The sequence below is a fragment of the Mastomys coucha genome, unplaced genomic scaffold (genome assembly GCF_008632895.1).
Source record: "Mastomys coucha isolate ucsf_1 unplaced genomic scaffold, UCSF_Mcou_1 pScaffold15, whole genome shotgun sequence".
Lineage (NCBI taxonomy): Eukaryota > Metazoa > Chordata > Mammalia > Rodentia > Muridae > Mastomys > Mastomys coucha.
In genome coordinates this window covers 80,477,722-80,491,974 of record NW_022196897.1, presented here as the reverse complement: position 1 = coordinate 80,491,974, position 14,253 = coordinate 80,477,722, and the positions used below count along the sequence as shown (strand labels likewise).

The window sequence follows — 14,253 nt, the reverse complement described above, 5'->3', positions numbered from 1 at the left end:
TTTTGTTTTGTGTCTTAATGTGTTATAATTATAACTTAGGATTCTTGAATCTTAAATAGTAGCATTTGTTGATTGCTTCTCATGGCAAACTAAAATGCGCTCTGTTGTCAAGGTCAGTCTTGAAAGCCATTTGGTTTGGATATATTTTTATAAGTAAATACAGTCTTCTGGAAAAGATTCCATTCTGTCAAAACAGCATCAGGAGAGCTGAAGCATGGTGTCCCGTTCCTAGAACACTCTCAGGGTACTCTCTCCCAAAAGTTTGAGGATGGAAGAAAATAACAGCTGGATTCAGTGACATACATCTGTAATTCCAGTAAGCAGGAGGCAGAGGCAAGGGGTTCAAGTTTGAGGCAAGCATAAGCTAATAAAAAGATCTGTTAAAAATAAACTTGGGCCAGCAAGATGGCTCAGCAGATAAGAAAGCCAGCTGCCAAGCCTAAAGTATCATGCCTGCCTTAGACATAGTAACTCAGAAGTGATAACTGTTTAGAATCTTGGTTTGGATGTGAAAAGTGCCTCCAAGGCCCATGCGTTGAGGCTTGGTCTCCAGTATTCAGAGGTGGGCTTCAGGTAAGTGAGTGAGTCATTAGGGCATGGAACATGGAGAAAATCTTGTCCCTAGCCTCTTTGTATCTTCATTTGCCTCTCAGCCTCTGTCACAAGCTCTGCTGCCATGATCCTCTGCCTCACCACCATCCAGCCATGAGCTGAAACCTCTGCAACTGGAAAACAGAATAAGTCCTCCCTTTAAAGTATCTGCATCATATAATTTATTACAGTAAAGAGAAGAAAATAGCACATTTAGGTTGGGATTTGTAATTGTTCTACTCCAAATGGGAAAGCTACTTTTTGGGAGGAATTGGGGAAACTCAGCCAAAACCTAAATACAGATAGTCAAGAAGATTTAAAAAAAAAAAAAGTTAGCATAAGAAATTCTTCCAGTTTTAGCTGCTAATAGATTAAATGAGCAAAGAATTTAGGACAGATCCCTTGGATGGCCTTGGTCAACCCAGCTTTTTACAGTTCCTCCTTTCTAGTACTTCAGAACCTAAGTTGGAGACCTGGACATCCTTGAAAAACCTGTGTTGTATATTTGTTTCTAGAACAGTCTGTTCTACATTCTGTTATACCCAGAATACAAATCCAGAGTACTTTGGGATCTTTCAAATGTAGTATAACAGGGCATTTCCCATCTGCCCTGGGTAGCATCCTTGGAGGAAAAGTTTGATTGGTTCTTATGTGTTTGCTGCCTACCTGTAATTGTATTCCCTTTTCCAAGTTTGACTGTATTCTGTCTCACTAGACTAGACCTAAGAACCTTTGCAGAGATTAATCAAGTGTTTTACACTCAAAATGTAGAAAATACTATCAACAAAATAGTGTAGTATGTCATTAGTGCTACATTCAGAGGTGGCAAGAAACTTGGCATCTTTCTACACTAGGATTATACACTGTACCTTAAGTTGAAGAGAAGAGCACAAGTAAAGACTGGGAAAGGAGGAGCAAACTCTCTTCTCTGTATTGGGGATACCTAAAGCAAGAAGGGTATGCACACACACATTCTTAGACACTGAATATAACTTGTATTTTTATATTTTAATAAGACTAATTTAAAAAGATCCACCTGGACTATAGAGGACACATGTAGCTACATCACTCCTGAGATTCTGTTATTTGGCCAATTATTTTTACAAATGTAATTACAGTCATATATAAGTTTATTTGATGCTAATCATAAGGGAGATTGTTCACTTGGATAATCTTAGCATAGAAATTCTTTAAATCTAGCCTAGAGATGAAGTAAGTCAAGAGTTTTAAGCAATGGAGACATTCTCTTGGTAGCCTTAAAAGTAATTGTCATGTTAAGAGGGCTAAGTGTTTTGCATTAATAGCCAGTCAGTATCCAGCAAGATGCCAGCCATGCCAAACCAGACTTGTGTTCCATAGAAACTGAAGTAATGGTGTAAAGCTGGTAAGTTTAAACCGATTAGTTAAACAACAGAAAACCATGGAGAGCTCTCAAGGTTTGAGACAAAACTTTGTCTCAAAGGACAATGATTATGAACTAGGAAAGACAAGTGGATAATCTATTGAGTTTGTAGAAGCTAATTTCCAACTCCTTTCCAATAGTTAAATGCCGAACAAGTTCCTAATAGCTGAAATATATGATACTAGAGATTCTATTCAACCATTCATTCTCGGGTTCAGGGACCAGCTAGGTGTAATAAACATTTATTAAATAATGGGCTAGAGATGCATAGCTCATTAGTAATGTGTTTGGCTAGCATATGCAAGGTCCTAAGCTTAGTCCCTAGCACCTAGCATTGTAAAGAAGAAAAAAAAAACCATGATATACCATAAATGACTAACTACACCTAATTGTTTCTACTTTAAAACTCAGGTTACAATTCTTTCTATAGTTAAACTCAATACGACACACACACACACACACACACACACACACACACGAGTCCCTTACAACTTGACAACAGCATCACCTTTACCAACCACACTTTGCCGGAACCTTTGTGCCAAGCCTTTTTTCACCTGGTTGTAGTTCTCTCTACACATTATTATTACATTCTCGTCATTATTTTAATTAACTTACCAACATCATAGCTTACTTCTTAATGGCCATATTTCTGTGCCCAGTCTACTACCAGAAGCAAATGTGTATATATGGGTATATATGTCTGTATATGAGAATTGTATGCCACATGTATAAAGGAGGATCCCCTAGAGCTGGAGTTACAGGTGGTTATGGCCTAACACTGGTTCCTGGTAAGAGCAGGAAGTGCTCTTCTGCCCTATGCTATCTTTCTAGCCCCAAGCCATCTCTCCAGCCCCAGGTTACACCTTTTTAATAAAACAAATGTTTATTACATCAGTACTTTTAAGAAAAGCTGCCCTGAGAGGTGGGCCTGATGGTTCATGCCTGTAATTGCAGCATCAAGGAGGACTTTAAGGCCTGCCTGGGCTAAATAATAAATTCCAAGCAATTTAGGCTGCAAATGGAGACTTCATTTCAAAAGCAAAACCAAAAAACAAAACCAAACTGCTCTCAGAAGAATTAAAAAGCCATGGCATAATCTCTGTTCCCATAACATGAGGCAGATATTTGTTTCCCTGCAACACACCTGTGTAGATGCCAGGACACTATTCTCTCTCTTTTTTTTTTTTTTTTTAACTCAACAGAAAAAAAGCATAACAAACTTTTATGCTTTAACCCAGTTAACAGCTAGTCTACCTGTTGGTATCAATCACCTGAGACTTTTCCTTAAAACGTGCTCATAAGGGCTGAGTCTTCCCTCCGGGAAGGGAAGCCACAAGTCCCCAGAGATGCCAATATCTGGGCTCTACACCTAGGTCTTTACCTTGGACCCGAGCTGCCCACCAAAGTCCACAAGACATGTGCTGCTGTTAAGACCCACCGGATCTGGCTACACCGGATTTAAGTGATCTGTAAGGACACATAGCTTTCCAAATTTAGGAAGAAAAAGTTTGCCGATCATAGCTTGTCATGAGCTGCTATTTTGTATTTGATAACGAGCTATTTTTTAAATTCCATGTGCCATGCGTTACAGTACGACTGCGCCGCTTGACACTCCATCACGAGCCTTATTTATATTAAAAAAAAAAAAGCCTCTCTCAGATAGTTGAAAAGTGTAACTTTTATTGCACTACCAGAAACAATACTTACTTTTTAAAAAGACCTCCACCGTCTTCTCACTTCTGCTCAAGTTCCACCTAGTCTACTTTCTCCCACGCTTGGAGATCATATAGCCTACAGAAAAACGATAACTAAAGACCGGTTTCCAGCTCTGAAGTGTGGCAGGACCGGCTGGCCAGCCGAGGGTAAAGAGACGGGTAGTGACTACGAGGCACTCCGTGGGCTCCTCCTCCAGTGCCAGAGGCGACCTCCCCAAGATGGCGGACGGCAAGGAGTAGCTTCCGCTTCCGGTGTGAGCGGCCCGGCCGGGGGGGCAAGATGGCGGCGGCAATAGGGGTCCGCGGCCGGTTCAAGCTGCTACCTTGCTCCGGCCCAGGTTGGCTTATCAGCCTTTCCGCTTTGCTGAGCGTGGTGGCTCGAGGGGCCTTGGCCACTACGCACTGGGTCGTCACGGAGGACGGGAAGATCCAACAGCAGGTAGCGGCCAGGGTGCCCCCCTCTCTGCCCGCGCCCCGTGAGGGGATCCCGGAGCCGGGCCCCTGTGTGGCTCCGCGCGGCCCCGCCCCCGGCTTGGCTTCCCACGGTCCCGGCCCACGGGCCGAGGCTTCCAGCGCTCAGACCTGGCACCTCCCCCTCCCCCTCCCCTCGGGTCTCCTTGCCCTGGCTCCGCCGTGGGGAACTTCTCAGCCTTCCACCGTGGGGCCGCGCGCGTCCCGGAACCGACCCTGGGGAACTGAGACTTGAGCTCCCGGGTTAGGAATCACTTATTCATCATTAGTTCTGGCTTTGGAGCCTCAGAGCCAGGACCCGCGCGCCACCACCTCTCCCCGAAGAAGCAGATAGCAGGTGGCAGTGCCGGGGAGTGCGCGCGTCCCAGGCCGGTGACAGCCAGGGTAGCATTAGTGAATGGATAGATCTTTTAATGCGACTCCTCCAACCTTGCCTCCCACTTGGTGGGATTTGTTTCACGATGTGATGGCTTGAGGCTGTGCCGTTAGCCAGGTCATTAGGGGCTCTTTAAAGACAACCCATTCTTGCTCCTTCTGAAGGAATGCCAGAAGATGCCTCTGGTGGCGGTGCCTGCATCATTCAGCTCTTAAGTGCCCTCATTTCCCGGTGTATTTTACATTGCTTCCTAGTTCCAGTGAGCCAGCCCGGCACTCTGCATGTGCAGTTTACTAGATTACCTATGCTTGAACTGATTTCTCAGAGGAGTGACTGCTTTTCTTATATAACTTTCTGATGCCTGCATTTTGCGTTCACGCCGCTGATGCTTTAAGGTGTGTGTGTGTGTCTGTGTCTGTGTGTGCGCGCGCGCGTGCTTCACCACAGAATCTTGTAAACCTAATGACATCCAGCGCTTGACAACAATCAGGAAGTGTCCAGAAGACATTTAAAAAGTGAAGTGTCTACCCCGTGCAATGTAAACATACTGACCAAAGTCGTGAGAGATAACATCCTTTTGCTTAACTGTAGAAACACATTGCAAGGTGTTTCATTGAGATGAGACATTTAACAGTGCAGCAAATCTAAACAAAAATTTTAAAACATCAGCCCTTTGTGTTTCCATTGTACTATTTCCTCGCGTGTATTTATATCTGACTCCCGTTTTAAAGGGCTTCTTTTTCATGGATATTAAGTTTAAGACCCAAGTTATTTTTCATTAACCTCCAGATGAGAGTTTAAAAATGTTCCAGCCCCTAGAAAAATCCAGTAAGACTGTCGTTCCGACATAGGGTTACAAATACTGTATCATCCCTGCTTTCATCTTTGATTGCTGTGGTGGTTTGCTTGAGGCCCTCATGAAGGGAAGCATTGAATTCAGTCACTTATGCTGCAATTTGGGGAGCCCTTCTCCTATTGGCTCTTTTCCTATATTGTTTCTGGCCACAGCTATTTATACTCTATGACATTGACTTCTCCTTCCCATTTTGGTGGCCTGCCACTCAGCTGAAAAAGTAACCCATCTGAAAAGTAAAGGCTAATTAACAGAGATGGGTTATTTATATGTTGAATATTGCATTGGGAAAGTAAAATCGGATTTGGTTTTGTTCTTTAAAAAAAAAAATGCCTTCTTTTGCACATTGGATCTATGTCTTAGAGGGGAATATAGGGATATTAGTAACTTGCCAGATCTTCTGAATCTCTGCCAAGTCATCCATCCCTTCAGTAAGTAATTAGACTTAGAGAGAAGAAAGCAAGCCTTTTTTTTATTTGTTCTTTTTTATAACAGCCCTTCCGGTTGACTTTTCCAATTCGTCACTGCACATTAACAGTTACAGCATTGGGTTCTGGCAGCCATGAACTTTTACTCTATAACAAATAAAGTTGATGACAACGTGTGACAACTGGAGGGTAGGAGTAAAGGAGTGGAGTTAATCTAAGAGGAAACAAGTACAAATAAATAAAATAGGAATTGGATACATTGGGCAACATTTGAGTTGGACTGCAGTAACTGTATAACTCCTGTGTCTTTCCAGGCAAAATCTAATAAACATTGTTTAGATTGCAGTCAGTGATCACATTTGGGTATATATTAGCACATCAATTTGGGGATACTGTAGTTCTGTTTTTAAATTCAGAAACATAGTTAGGATTCGATTAATATGCTGTATCTTAAGTGACATATTTAATTTCTGCTGCTTGGTTCTTGGTATTGTTACTTGATTGAGAGCAGAAGTGCAGTTTCCTTTTTAAAACACCCTGACATCAAGGAAGACCTGTGAGCAAACTGCAGTAGAACATTAGAGTGGTAAATGTCTTTCTGATCATTTGAACTCTAATACTTAAACTTTTAAAAACTATATGTGTCATGATTTTCCACAGCATAATACATCATTTTCCACAGCAAATACGGAAATATTTATAATAATTAAAATTGAGAATCAGAGCCAGCTGTAGTGGCACACAACTTTAATCCCACCACTGACGTGACAGAAACAGGTGAATCTCTGAGCTTGCCAACCTGGCTTACTTATATAGCAAGTACCAGGCCAGCCAGAGCTACATAGTCTTTCAGAGAAAAAAAAAAATCAAAATTGCCCAAAGTATACATTTAAATAGGGGCATTTCCACTATTATAGTTAAAGTACAGCATGGAAGCTTTACCAGGACAAGTGCATATTAATTGGATTTTTGTATCACAAGCCCTAGCAGACCCTAAAGATAGACACACCAGTTCTGTACTCCAGCTTGTGAATATGAAAGCTTAGAAACCCTCTGTCCTTATGTGGGTTCAGCTGGGGCTTCATTCAAACAGCTCTACATTCCTGCAAGCATCCTCTTTGCATTGAAGGCTGGAGTCCCTGCTGGCAACAGCAGGTGTCCGTGCTGCCATGGAAAATCAGAGTGTTCCTTGCCATAGCCCCTGCCTCAGCTAGGAAGCATACCTCCTACCACTGAGTTCTCGAGAATGTAGTCTGGAGAGTCCTGGGGCTGGAGTGGGAAGAAAAGGTCCCATCACCTGGTTTTTTTCCCATAGACAGAGAAAGATTAAGAAAAAGGCGGGGGGGTGGGGAAAAAAAAAAAAAGAAAAAAAAGAAAAAGGCTGTCTACAATTGTGAGCTTTTTCTCAGCTTTGGTTTCTGGAATACCTCTTCATCATTCATTGCTTACCCCCTCTCCGTACCCGGAAAACAGAAAGACCATCTCTCTTCATTTTCTTTCCAGTTGCTATGATAAGATACCCTGACAAAGACACCCTAAGAGAAAAAAGGTTCATTTAGCTTACCATTCCAAGTTACCTATGTCATAGGAATGTGGGGAGAGGTTAGGGTAGCAGGAACTAAAAGCTGCCAGTTTGAAGCAGCTACTCACATTACAGTTAGAAAGAGCAGTGAGGTACCACGTGTACAGCTGTGCTCAGCTCACTTTCTCCGCTTTTGTACAGTCCAGGCCCCAAACCCAGGGAATAGTGCTACCCACAGTGAATGGGTCTTCCCATCTCAGTTAACAAAATCAAGACATGCCATGCCCACTGGCTAATTTAATCTAGATAATCCCTTATGGAGACTCCCCAGTGGTTCTGGATTGAGTTAAACTGTCAAACTATTGATCCCAACTTTTGTCTCACTTTACTTAAGGAAGGGTCCTTAGCTTTGAGTCAGTCTGTGAACTAGATGACTGTGTGTTATTAACCAGTTAGCATGAGGCTCTACTGTGTAATTAGGCCAAGAAAACCTTACATCATCGTTGGTATTGAAATGGGGCTTCAGTTTAGTGTTGCATGTCTGTAATCCCAGCACTTGGAATATGAAGGCAGGAGGGTCAGTAGTTGGTTATCCTTGACTCTCTCTCTCTCTCTCTCTCTCTCTCTCTCTCTATATATATATATATATATATATATATATATATATATATATATATATATATATATCAAAGTTATGGCCAGCCTGGGCTACATGAAACCCTGTTTCTAAACAAACACACACACACACACACACACACACACACACTTCTGAATGGTCTGGTAGGCAGCTTCGCAGTTTCTTCATAATCAGAGCTGAGGCTGTTGCTGGTTGAATTTGTAAAGAATAAACTTCTAGACAATATTTTCAAATATTTTTATTTTAAATTTAAATATAATCACTTCACCATCAGACCAAAACCAAGTTCACATCCACTTCTAGCCTACTGAGAAGCAGGCCATGGAACTTTGGCCACTTTGTCAATTACATGTAGTATATCACTTCCTTGGGCAAGATTTGCGGAAAGTCACTTAGTAAGCATGCTTTGCCAAGGGATGCTCTCATACAGCCTAGGCCTTCCTCAAAGTTACTATGTGACAGAGTCTGGCCTTGAACTCCTTGATCATTCAGTCACCACCTGTCAAGTATTAAGATTATAGGAATACCCAGCAGGCCCAGGGATTGTTCATTTGTTTGTTTGTTTGTTTGTTGCCAAAGTACCTGCTAATTCGCTTGCAGAGGAGGTTAAATAAATTTTGGAATTAGCCTTCAACCCTCAGCACTCTCTAGCATTCTGTTTAAGTTTTTTGGTTGATTGGTTGGTTGGTTTTTGGTTTTGATTTGGTAGTTTTTGTTTGTTCTTATTTCAGTTTGCTTGTCTGTTTGTTTGTTTGTTTTGAAATACCTGGCTGTATCATCTCTTATCAGATGAACTCTTGAAATCTTCCAGCTATTAATGTGTAAGCTTGTTCAGTCAAGAAGTTGTGCTTCTGGCACCAGATACAATGCCTCTGGATAGTCTCTTCAGAAATGAGGCTCTCAGCTTTCAGTAAGAATCACGTTGTTACCCACTGTCTCATAACACTGTAGCATTTATTTTCTTGACCACTGTTTCCTTCTCCTCTATAGTTAGAACCACCAAGTTTTAAATTTAGGGGAAAAGAGTATTTTTTGTGGGGAAAGGATTCTTTTTTTTTTTTCTTTTTTTTGGGGGGGGTGGGGGGAGGGCGTTGAGACAGGGTTTCTCTGTGTAGCCCTGACTGTCATGGAATTCACTCTGTAGACCAGGCTGGCCTCAAACTCAGAAATCCGCCTGCCTCTGCCTCCCAAGTGCTGGAATTAAAGGTGTGCACCACCACCGCCCAGTGGGGAAGGGATTCTTAAAGCATACATGTTACATCTTCTTAGTAGCCTCTCGTCCACATCTGAGGAGTAGTATTTAGTAATGGCAATAGTTGTAAGCATGTTAATCTATACTGGCATGTATTTTGTGCAGCACATTTTGAAGTGCATGCTTTTCTTCTCATCACACTAGTAAGTGGAGGAATAGAGGGAAACAGAAGAGCAAATGTGGTAATAATGAAAGCTCATCCAATCCATTTTCTTCCTTTTTAGATTATTTTTGCCAAGTATTTCATAGTAATTTAGATCAGGTGACAGTAGGAGGTGAGGGGACTCAAATAAGCATGAGTGTATTTGGTGGTTGTGTGATCATCTGCCTTTAGTCAGACAGATGTCTGGGAAACAGATGCTTTCCATCACAGTGAGGTTCCTGATGGTGCTGATGTATGAGAGCATCCTTTGGCAAAGCATACTTGCTAAGTGACTTTCAGCATCTCTTGCCCAAAGAAGAGCTATACCACATGGAACTGACAAGGAGGCCAAAGTCCCATGGCACTGCTCTTCAGTAGGTTAGAAGTGGAAGTGCTACTTGGTTTTGGTCTGATGGTGAGTAATTTGGCAGATCTGAGAAGGCTTGCACATGCACAATGACTAAGCTCAGTTCCTGTACTCTTAAGAAATATCACCTGTTGGTGTCAGGGTTCTCTTGAGTCACAGAACTTATGATGAAATGTCTCTATATATTAAGGGAATTTGTTGTGATGACTTACAGTCTGTATCAACTACCCCAACAATGGTCAGATGTGAATGGGAAATCCAAGAATCTAGCAGTTGCTCAGTCCCACCAGGCTAGTTGTTTCAGCTGGTCTTCTGTAGAAGTAGATTGCAACAGATGTGCTGCCAATAAGTGCAAGCAGTCAAAGAAAAGTGAGTCTTCCTTCTTCCAATGTCCTTATGTAGGTCTCCAGCAAAAGGTGTGGTCCAGATTAAAGGTGTGTGCCACCATCCCAGAATCTGGGACTTGTTTTGTCTCAGGCTGACCTTGAACTCAGAGATCTCCTTTTGCCTTAGTCTCCTGGGATTAAAGGTGTGTACTACCTTGCCTCTGCCTAAGCTTTTCATAGCCACTATGCCTCAAAATCTCCCTGTCAAGGTCCTGGTCAGAAATTTATGTCTTCCAGCCTCAAGATCTGGCTCACAGCCAATTCTGGGTTGTAGTTCATTCCAGATAGCGTCAAATTGACTGCCATGAATAGCCATTACACCTGGTTATGGTGTGCATAGGATATGGCCCAAATTCTTCCATAACTTTAGCTTTTATCTGGTCATCCTTGAATACCTAACCCTCAGTCCAGCATCACACACACAGAGACACACACATACAATCCAGCATTACACACACACACACACACACACACACACACACAGAGTCCAGCATCACACATAAACACACATACACACACACACAGAGTCCAGCATCACACACAGACACACACAGACATACACAGTCCAGCATCTCACACGCACAAACAATCCAGCATCACACACATACAGAAACACATAGACACACACACACAGTCCAGCATCTCACACACACACACACAAACACACAAGCACTGATACACACGCGCTCATGTTGCTCTCTTTGTTGTTGTAAGCATCCCCAGGTATGCTGTGTTCTCTCTTGCTTCTGTTCTTTGCACATGTTCCTCTCAGGTACCCTCAATTGACTAACTCAGACTTTACAACTTGTGTGTCATTTCCTTTGTTTATGTTTTCATAGCATGATGAATTTCTTTCTGAAAGCAGTTACACACTCATGTGTGACCATTTACTCACCTTAGTGCACTCTAGACCACTACATAGCTCCAAAGAGAGACTGGATACATCAACCTCTACAACTTCAGCCTCTCCCACACTGTCAAAACACACAGGCAGCAACATCTCATTAACTGTTGATTGGCTGATGCAAGCAGATATGATAAGTAGATTTGGTGTCTTAGACATTTACAATTGCCTGTATGAAGCCAGTGTTCACTCGTTTGATTATCATCTGGAGATGACCTGTAGGAAGCTTCAGACTTGTGGGAAAAAATCGAAGGTCAAAGTGACCCATCAATCAGTTACCCCTTTGACTCTCAGAAGGGACTTGGAACAGTTGTGAAGGGCTGTAATCTCAGAGACCACTCTGGTCTGTGTGCTGTTCATCAGGTTATGCTCTACAGGGGACAGCATCCTCTCTGTTACTGGTGTTACATACAGAGGATCTCAGCTTTATTGCCCAGACTTGTAAATACGTTGAGAAGTGATGAGAAAAATAATGAACAAGAAAAGTAAAAGAGAAGAATGTGAAAACCAGGCAATGTAGACAGGGCTGACAGCTCCACTGCTGAGCAGGGGCTACAATCAGCTGTGGGCCCAGCAGCTGTTGTAGTTTGGAGGCAACCCTGCTGGAAGTGAACAGAAGGCATGCTGGCAGTGAGAAGGATGAGGGCTTGCCAGCAGGCCAAGGTAAAAATTAGCACAGCTTTGCACTCCCGAATGTGGAGAGCAGTACCTATGTCTCAGTTATACAATCCTGATGGCAAAAGTTAAAACAGAAGCTCCTGTGTGTGGTTCTAGCCAATAACTCAAGAGTCAAGTATTTACAGACTTTCTTTCCTCCTGCTCTCTTAAAGCCAGTCCAGTGGGCCCTTCACCCCTGCAGCGCTCATCAGGACACCTAGGGCTTCCTTCCCTCCTTGCCAAACTCAGTTCTCAGTAAACTCAGCTTAGCCTCTTAGCAACCTAGTGGCAACCTTGTACCTTACTGAACTATTTACTTTCATGGCTGCCAAGACCCAGATTCTGTTTTTCTTCTGAGCCCCCCGCCCCCACTCCTGGCCATAACTTTTCTTTTCCTTGATGACTTGCTGGCTGCTATGCTGCCCCCATCCCCACATGGTCATCTCAAGCAGCCTCCATCTGTAAACTTGACCTCTTGAGGCCTTGCACTTCTCATCTGAGCTCCATGACTCCTGGGCACCTCCACTCAGAATGGCTTCACATGGACAGCAGCTTCTGATCCCAACTGCACCCCAGACTTCTTCCATTCACCAAATAGCTGTGAGCCCAAATACTGGCGTTTGTCTTCACTCTTTTATTCTCTATTTCATACCCAGCCTAAAGATAATCTATCTCCTTTACTTCCAGAGTGCTTCCTGATTGAGCTGTGTCTTTCCACTTCCGTTCTGCAGGCCTCGTCTGGACTAACTCTGCCTCAGTCCTGCTCTGATGCCAGTTCTTAACTGCTCTTCTTGCTTCACTTGTGCCCCAAATAATCTGTTCTCCCAGAATCATTGAAAATGTTTTATTTTGTTTGTCTTTAAACACATGTGGCCATATCATTCACTGTAAGGTGGGAAGCAGAGACCATGAGAGCACCTGAAGGTCTTTCCAGTCACACATGAAGATGAACATCTAGGTTTTGTATCGTACAAGGCCAGAAAGACCTGAGACCTAGCCACCTCTCCAGCCTCAGGCCCCACTCTCCTTCTTAGGTGATGGGCTGTATTTCTGTCTTTGTACATCCCTCTACAGATTTGTTCATAGCTCAGTCTGCCTCTCCTTTTAGGTCTGTTCACATAACGCCTCTTTTTACATGTCTAAAACATCATCTCTTCCTGCACTGTGTTCATCCTCTGCTTTATTCTTCATAGTGATGGCTGCTGGTACTATTATTATAGCATTTACATTATATTTCCTGTCTGTGAGAGAAGGCAGCAGCTTTATTTTCTTCAATCAAGTAACCTCCGAACCAAAAACAGTGTTGGTACGTGGTATATATACTCGGAGAATACTGAATAAGTGAAAATAGTGTGTGTGCACATACATTATTTTTACCTGAAATATGACTTGAGTCAGCATACTCAAAGGCCACCATCATTTTAGTGGTCTAGAACAGGGACAGTGTGTTTACTTGAAGGTTACAAGAGAATTCGTTCATTCTCCCTGTTACAACTAAAAAGCTTGGACAAGCTAAGTCCTCTTTAGAAGCACAGTGTCTCTGAACAATAGTAGAAGATGTTGTGAGGCCATATTACAGTGAATATTTGTCCTCAAAGTTCCTGTATATTTGAAAACGTTTTTATGAGTTTCTTTTTTAAACATGCAACTGGGAACATTGTATCTGATGACTAATTTGCTAGCTTAAAACCAAGGCATCTGTCCACAAAAGAAATAAAAGTTGCCTCCTTGGTTAAGTCAGGATAATATTAATTCATAATAATATATGAATATTCTGTAGTATATTTATCCAGTGCATTTAGATTCTCCGGGGAGGGGGTTGTTTGTTTTGTTTTTCCTGTCAATACTGTGGCAAGTGAGTGTGATCATATGTATATCTTTGCATCTTTCTATGAGTATTTGTAAGATGAGTTCTTAGAAATGGAGTTAACTGGTTTTTTTTAAAACTTTTATTGCATTATGATGAGAAAAGTTGCATGATTTCAATTTATCTGAATTTGTTAACATTTAAAAACATATTTTAAGTAAATAGAATTAAATCACATACTTGTTTCCCTTTTGTACCCCCACTGCTCCCAGAAACCCCCCTTCAATACCTACAACATCTTTTTTGTCATATTCCTTAAAATTTATAAAATATTATAACAATAAAAATAAGTACTATAAAAGTTGTTTGATATAAAACAACAATCAATTTAACAGTCTTATGTAGATGCTCGTCTACAACAATAGTGAAAATACATTTTTCTCAATATAAATTTTAAATAACTCCAAACATATTAGCTGTATACATCAAAATAATACATCACTACTGGTATTTTCTTAAATGAACATAAATATATAGTCTTTTTGTTTGTTTGCTTGTTTGTTTTGTATTTAGTAGAGTTTAAAATCTTGGCTCTTACTATGGTACAAGCCAAAAATAAGAACAATTTTTAGACATTGGATTTCATTGTAATAAGGCTGTACTTTAATGACTCTTACATCACCAAAGGATTTTACCTCCATCGTAGCTAAGCTGAGAGTTGATAGTTCTGCTGCACCAAG

At 41.8% G+C, this 14,253-nt stretch overlaps 1 protein-coding gene and 1 long non-coding RNA gene across 5 annotated transcripts in view; one reads left to right on the top strand and one right to left on the bottom strand.

Annotated features, from left to right (window-relative positions):
* Positions 1–3,916, bottom strand: LOC116090534. Its single transcript, XR_004118718.1, has 2 exons — positions 3,704–3,916; positions 1–725 (listed from the first exon to the last, which is right to left on the bottom strand). It is a non-coding gene; the product is annotated as an uncharacterized LOC116090534 (long non-coding RNA).
* An 11-nt stretch (positions 3,917–3,927) lies between these two features.
* Positions 3,928–14,253, top strand: part of Ttc17 (tetratricopeptide repeat domain 17) — a 114,321-nt gene continuing 103,995 nt past the window's right edge. For 3 of the 4 annotated variants that reach the window (XM_031371120.1, XM_031371119.1, XM_031371122.1), the window contains exon 1: positions 3,953–4,150. In XM_031371120.1, the coding sequence (XP_031226980.1) occupies positions 3,992–4,150 (159 nt within the window). In that variant the 5' untranslated portion in view covers positions 3,953–3,991. Of the gene's footprint in view, positions 4,151–14,253 lie in introns of all 4 variants that reach the window. The other variant, XM_031371121.1, reaches the window with a different exon arrangement.